This window comes from Chrysochloris asiatica, unplaced genomic scaffold (assembly GCF_000296735.1).
Source record: "Chrysochloris asiatica unplaced genomic scaffold, ChrAsi1.0 scaffold00170, whole genome shotgun sequence".
NCBI classification, from domain to species: domain Eukaryota; kingdom Metazoa; phylum Chordata; class Mammalia; order Afrosoricida; family Chrysochloridae; genus Chrysochloris; species Chrysochloris asiatica.
In genome coordinates, this window is record NW_006408688.1 from 7,057,331 (window position 1) to 7,064,261 (window position 6,931).

Below are 6,931 nucleotides of genomic sequence, written 5' to 3' on the forward strand. Positions count from 1 at the left end.
CAATATAATTTAGTCACCATATGTTACATTCAGTGGTCTTTTAGATCTGTTTTTAAGTTTTTATTTAGAATATCTACTTCTAGAACTCAGCATAATTATACAGTTCATTAAAAATTCATTTCATCTCTGCAAACATTTATAATAGGTTAGGAACAATAGATTAGAAATGTAATACATTACAAAACAGGAACCTATGACTACCGTACATTTACTATGCACCTTAGGGAAAAGAGTTTGTAAGTGTGCTACACTTACAATGTAGATAACATACTTCTATTTCATACAAAACTGAACAGTGGTAGTGCTTGAGTTTATAAATGGCCACTAACCAGAAGGTTTAACTTAAATATACAGTTATCCCTGGTGGCACAGTGGAGTAAGCATCTGGACTATTAACTGCAAGGTCAGCAGTTCAAATCCACCAGCCATTCCTTGGGAGAAGCATAGGTCTGTCCACTCTTAGTCTCAGAAACCATAGGAAGCAGTTGTCCTATAGGGTCACTATGAGATGGAAATAACTTAATGGCAGTGGGTTTTATATAATTAGCATGCTAAAAAAAGTGGAAAAAAGAATCAACTAAAAATCCGTGGCTCTTCAGTTCAAACATTTCCCTTAAATGAAAATTTTTAGTATTATGCTAAACTAATTTTGATAAATTAAAAGAAAAAATTTTAAATGTTTGAGCAAGTATATTCACATTCATTTTGTCATAAATTTCTTGTGGCTCTTATAAATATGTCAAAATCTCATTAAGGAGAAACTTGTCCTATATAATTTTAACAGTCAATCTTCAATTAAAAATTAACAAACACAGTATGTTAAAATTTAAAGGGTAAATTAAGTATGTTAAATTCACACTGTAAGTAGAACCAAATGAAATCAAATTACATAATAGTGACAGGTTATATACACATTTTAAAGAATGTATTTTCTACTTAATCAAATATGATATTTAAATGCAAATGTATTGGTTTCTGTGGGATTTTCCCCTATTGGTTCAAAATGAAAAGTTTAGTATAAATTTTAAGTTTAACATTTTATTTCTGTACATTTAACATAATTGAAATGATCTGCAGTGATCTTTAGTGTCATATGACTCATCAATAAGGCCGTCATCACTACATTCCAAACCCAAACCAAAAATGTATTCGTTGTTGATTTACAATAAATGTTAAACACCGGAAAAAGTGAATTTTAAACATTTGTTTTCTTAAATATCTAAGATATTCTTCAAAAAGTTAAAACTTCCTCCCACAAAATTTTGTGTATATGGCACAAGTTGATGCCCAAAACAGTGAATTCCATTGAAAAGGCACTGTTTACAATACTCAGAGAATCTGACAAGTCTATTTCAATGATGTCTGAGAGTGGAGAATATATTTGAAATCGGCAAGTAAACAAACCCATATAAAAGTACAGCATTATTGTTTGCTATATAAAAGGAAATAAAGTAACACAAAGAAATGACACTCTTATGACAAGCCTATGAACAATTTGAATCATATTAAAGTTTTGTAACATAAAAGTGACAAAGATTTTCTTAAAGGCACAAAAGCATGAATACTACATGAAGGTTGTATTTTACAAGTCCAAATTTTCAATGGAATGAAGTGGCTGATTTAAAGCTATGACAAAGATTACATGGTACTTTTTTATAAGTGATACAAAAATAGTGACATGAAAGACAAGAAAAATGTCTATTGCTGAAACTTACTTAACAATTCACATGCCCTATTATCTTTTCCTACATCTAGAGTTACATCTCATTAAATAGTGAATAAATGAAGGCACAGTACATTTAACAGCTAAGAAGGAAAATTCCCATGTCAATAATTAAGTAAATTTTCAAGTGAGAAAATAAAATGTGATCAAAGGAAAAAAAAACAAAAACTGGGCATAAGGTCTTAAATACTTGGAATCATCCTGGGCCTCAAACAACTCAAATAATTTTGATGAATTCATGTATGAAGAAAGATTAATCCCAGGTAAAAAAATTCAAAGTCAATTACATATTATGGCTAAATACAAAATTAATGATGTATTTTAAAGGATTCAAATCCTAAACTTATTATAAGCAATGAGCATTAATCTGTAGCAAAACCACCAATTCCTGAGTTTTGTGTTCAGTTCACAGGAACTCATACAGCTAAAAGCAGACAATCAGATTATATGTGTGCTTTTAGTATCTAAGGAACAGTCATGAGTAACTGCCTTCGTTCTCTAATGTTGCTGTAACAGAAATACCACAAGTGGGTGGATATAACAAACAGAAATTTATTTTCTCACAGTTTAGGAGGTTGAAAGTCCAAATTGAGAGTGCTGGTTCTAGGGGAAGCCTTTCTTCCCTCTCTGGAGGAATTCTTGATCTCTTCTGAGGTTTTTGTTGCTGGGCAATCGTCATGTGGCTTGGCATCTCTTGTCCCCCATCTCTGCTCTGTTCACTTCTATTAATCTCTTTTATATCTCAAAATAGATAGACTCAAAATACAGCCGACACAAAACCAGCCTCATTAACACAACAAAGACAACTCATTCCCAAATGGAATTATAACCATCCCCATAAAGGTTAGCATTTACAACACATTTCTGGGGGGCATGATTCGATCCATAACAGTAACCATACTCTTCCTCATGAAATCGTTTTTGACTCCTTGAGTAAGAATTCTAACATCTGCCCTAAAAAGAAAATTAACAATAAAGAAAATAACTACTTTTCCAGTCTTACAAGACAGTTGTACAAATAAAACACAATGTGGACATGATGAAAACAACATACATAGGTAAGACCAAAACCCCAAGGTGGGTCACCACCAAAAAAAAATTTATGGATGTAATGATGAAATAATTTTTGTGATCAGCCAATCAAGTTATATATAATATAGATAAATTAACAGTAATTTAAACCATGAAAAGATCTAGTTGTACAATATTTACAAAATATATATCATGAATATGCAGTTGAGTAGTACATTTGTAACAGAATGTGAGTACAAAAACTGTAGTAACAAAAATATGAAATGCAACCAAAAAAATCACCCCTACTACTGTAGTCATAAAAATACTGGATATAGGTATATCTTATTTATGCTTTAATCAACTTAAAAATATTTTCAAATCTACACCTGGAATACAGTATTGTTTTGCCAACAATATATGATGCCAACAGTTCTTCATTGAAGCCTAAGGGTCAAATAAATTTTATACCTAAGATTGCCATGTTGGTTAGGGAAAAAAGAGGCTTTTTATTACATTTAATTTCCATAATTTAGCAATCATCATCTGATTTTATATTTATCATGGCAACCCAATTGACTGTAATTTTTACTAGTTTTTCACAGTCTCTTTTCTGTCAAAGGCAAATGTGGCCAGAGTCATTATTCTTTATTTGACTTTAATTTTTATTAATAGCCATTTTAAAACAAATACTTTCAGTATTATAAGATAGTTTATCTTCCTAATTAACTATATTTGCAAAAATTGCTTCTTAAGATTATAAAAATTTATGTAAAAAACAAAAAGTCAAAATATCAATCTGAAAAACAGAATAAAACCCAAAATAATCTTTAGAAAAAAGGTCGCCTGTGCCTAAACAAAAGGAATCAGGAAACACTGTGGTTTTGTCACAGAATGAACTTAATGAACACAGTGGGATAAGGAAGAAGTAAACTTATGACCACGACACTCTTTTAGATGCTCAACTTATTGCACATATTAAGAAACCAATTATATTGTATAAATAAATGCTACCACATGGAATAACTGTCTTTTCTTATCGCCTTTCTCTTTTTGGCTTTTGAAGTACAAAAATTGGCTACGATTTTTTCTATTCTACTTATCCACTGACACACTGACATTCAAATGAGAGAAAATAAGCAGTTAATGAGAAAATATGAATTATAAGCATTTTCTATGCCTTACTCTAGAATATGACCTATGTTATAGACCAGATGACTTAAGAAAAGAGACCAGTAATCTACTTTGACCATTCATACTTTTCTTTAGCAAGTTTTTAAGATGGTATCATATAAGTATGATAAGAAAGAACAATGTAGCTTCATACCAGTTTTTTACATTGATATACACATACCAACATTGATCTGTATGTATAAATATTAAATTCTAGAGATTAAAAAAAATCTGTGTAAACTTTTTCAAAAACATTTAGCCATCTATCTTTCTCGATAGATCAATTTTGACCAGTCACACTCTTTTCTCACTGTCTTTAGGCAATTTATCTGGATGCTTTGAAAATGATTTTTTAAAAAACAGTACAGCATACTGAATTATTTATGTCTACTACTCATTCTGTAATTCTTTATTAAAAGTTCTGTGCCTGTTTTATGAAGAAAATAGATTACATGTATTTATTTATAAGATTGATAGCATCTTTGTATGAGCAATGTGAACGATATATCTCAGAATGTACTATAGAATACAAAGACTACTGCCAGATAAGAGTACATAAGAGACAACTGTGTATACATGTGGATTTATTACATTCACATGTAGACACACTCACAAAAGCAAGAAATGTTCTGGCACTTAACATACAGCTCAATTTAGTAACCAAGTATGATAGCTCTTGTTTCAGGTTAAGGATAAAAGGTCAATACCTCTACATTGAACTCTAAGGTTTTTTGTTTTAGAAATGTTGTGATGTTTTAATAAAGACCAAACCAAACTTGAACATTGGTCCCAGGCCAAATCTGATCATTCCAGTTCATTGATTCAATTGTAAAGAACTTCTATTTAAACATGAAGTTTATTATTACTTGAAGCAAAATCAGTAGGAAAATGATGAAGTAGTCTTTTTGTTGCAGAAAATAATCTGTAGCAGGTGTGCTTGAAACGAAATGATTTCGAAGAGTCATAATATTTCTACAAAAATAAGCAATAAATGTTATAATGATTTGTCAAAACTGTTAGCACAGAATTCATAATTTGCTATTATATGGTCATAAAACACTTAATTACATTAACTACTTCAGTCAATTATTACAACCTGAACAGACAGGTATATGAAGCCACCATTATTTATCTATTTTTATACTGCATCCTGCATCAAACATTACTTAATAATATGCATCAAATAATGATTAAAACATGATGAAGAAACACATCACCTTTTCTAACAGTTTTAAAATACAACAAAAATAACATTGTTAGTTGACCCATTGAGATTTTTAAATAAATAAAGATATCGGTATAGAGGTGGAGAAAAATTCTCCAAGGGGAAGAATTAACACCACAGATTTTATGATATCCAGATGTTCCTTGGAAAACTGATACAGGGTAGTTATGAGTCTGAACTGACTCGATGGCACTCAACAACTTACAGTATTCTCTATAGGCATTTCACATGCTAAACAAGTAAAATGTTATTTTAACTATTAAATGAGCTTACATTATGTTTATTGTTGTTGTTAAGTGCTGTCAAATCATTTCTGACCCATAGCAACCTTGTATAGGGTTTCCATGGAACAGCTGATGAGTTTGAACCACCAACCTTGGGGTTCAAACAGATTTTGCAGTCCAGTGCACTAACCCACAGTACACACCAGGACTCCTTATTACTCTCTTACTACTCATGTAATAAAGACTCTCTTATTACTGATGTAATAGGAAAATCCAATTCTACAGTAATAAGTAATAAGAAAGACTATTCAATTTCTATAGCAATAAGAAAGAGAATCCAATTCTACCTTTACAGAAATCATTACCCTGTGAATGAGAGTTAAAACAAAAAATAAATAAAGTCCTTAAAATAAGCTAGTGTTCAGATGAATTTTGTGATTCAGTCATCAGGTGATAGAGACTAAGATTCTGTTTTATACCTTAGCAATGTTACAGAAATGTCAAATTAGCAAATGATTTCCTGGTAACAGGATTCTTAACTACTATACTATCACTGTTAGTATATGTTACCTTTTAATTTCTTCCTGTGTCTGTTTTATAGATTCGATGGAACTTTGAATATCTCCCAGTTCTATCCCTTTCTTTCTTCTTGTACTTGGTTTCAATGATTGAGCTAAAGAGACATTTAGAATTAAGGAGATGAAAACCTGAATATATTTAATCATAAATACAATTTACATAACAATCTGATTTCTGTGTTAAAAAAACTTCTCTGGGTATTATTTTCATCAATTAGACGTTAGTGTAATAATATAAATAATCTAAATTTTTGAAGTTTCAAATATATTATTTTAAAACTAGAACACTACAAAATTTATTTAGAACAACCACAAATTAAATTTTAGGTAGCATCATCCTTGTTCTTTTATTAATTACAATAAAAATAGTTCATTAATAAATATATGTTAGGTTGGGGACGGTAATACTCTTTTCTGTCTCTAACCCATTTGCCTACATCTGAAGTAGTCCATTTTTTAAACCTTCTATTAAGCTTTTATTGTTAATATTAAATAATATATCTATTTTCTTAGTCATCTAATCTTTAAAACTTAGTATCAATTTTGATACTTCCTCTACAAATTTGTACTGTCAACCAGAACAGTGTTCTCATTTTTCCAAATCCCTTCTTGTACTGTGCCCTTTTTTCCATTTCTATTCAGATTTTACTTAAGCTCTTTCCAAATCTCACCTTTCTCATTTGTAAAATAGGGATAATAATGGGCATATTTTACATGGTTATCATAAGATGTGTGTATCAATCTGGCTAAATAAATGTCAGCTGGTTATATGCAACATAGTAAAGTAGATAGAGAGTGTGGATTTAGTAGCTCCCTTTTTACCCATGACCTAGAATGCAGTCATGTACTAGAAATCCTAATAATTTATCAGATTTCCTCTAAGAAATAGTATTAAACTACATTAAAGTCTCCTTTGCCATTTATTATCTATGAATTACCTTTATTTGCATTTATTTACCTCTACTATTCTCTGGTAGCATAGTGGTTACGAATCGGG

General features: G+C 30.4%; 1 protein-coding gene across 1 annotated transcript in view; it reads right to left on the reverse strand.

Annotated features, from left to right (window-relative positions):
- Positions 1-3,353: 3,353 nt before the first annotated feature.
- Positions 3,354-6,931, reverse strand: part of OSBPL8 (oxysterol binding protein-like 8) — a 208,817-nt gene continuing 205,239 nt past the window's right edge. Inside the window, exons 22-23 of the mRNA XM_006871622.1 lie at positions 5,927-6,029; positions 3,354-4,879 (exon numbers count right to left, since the gene is read on the reverse strand). Coding sequence (XP_006871684.1) covers positions 4,747-4,879; positions 5,927-6,029 — 236 coding nt within the window. The 3' untranslated portion in view covers positions 3,354-4,746. The remainder of the gene's footprint in view (positions 4,880-5,926; positions 6,030-6,931) is intronic.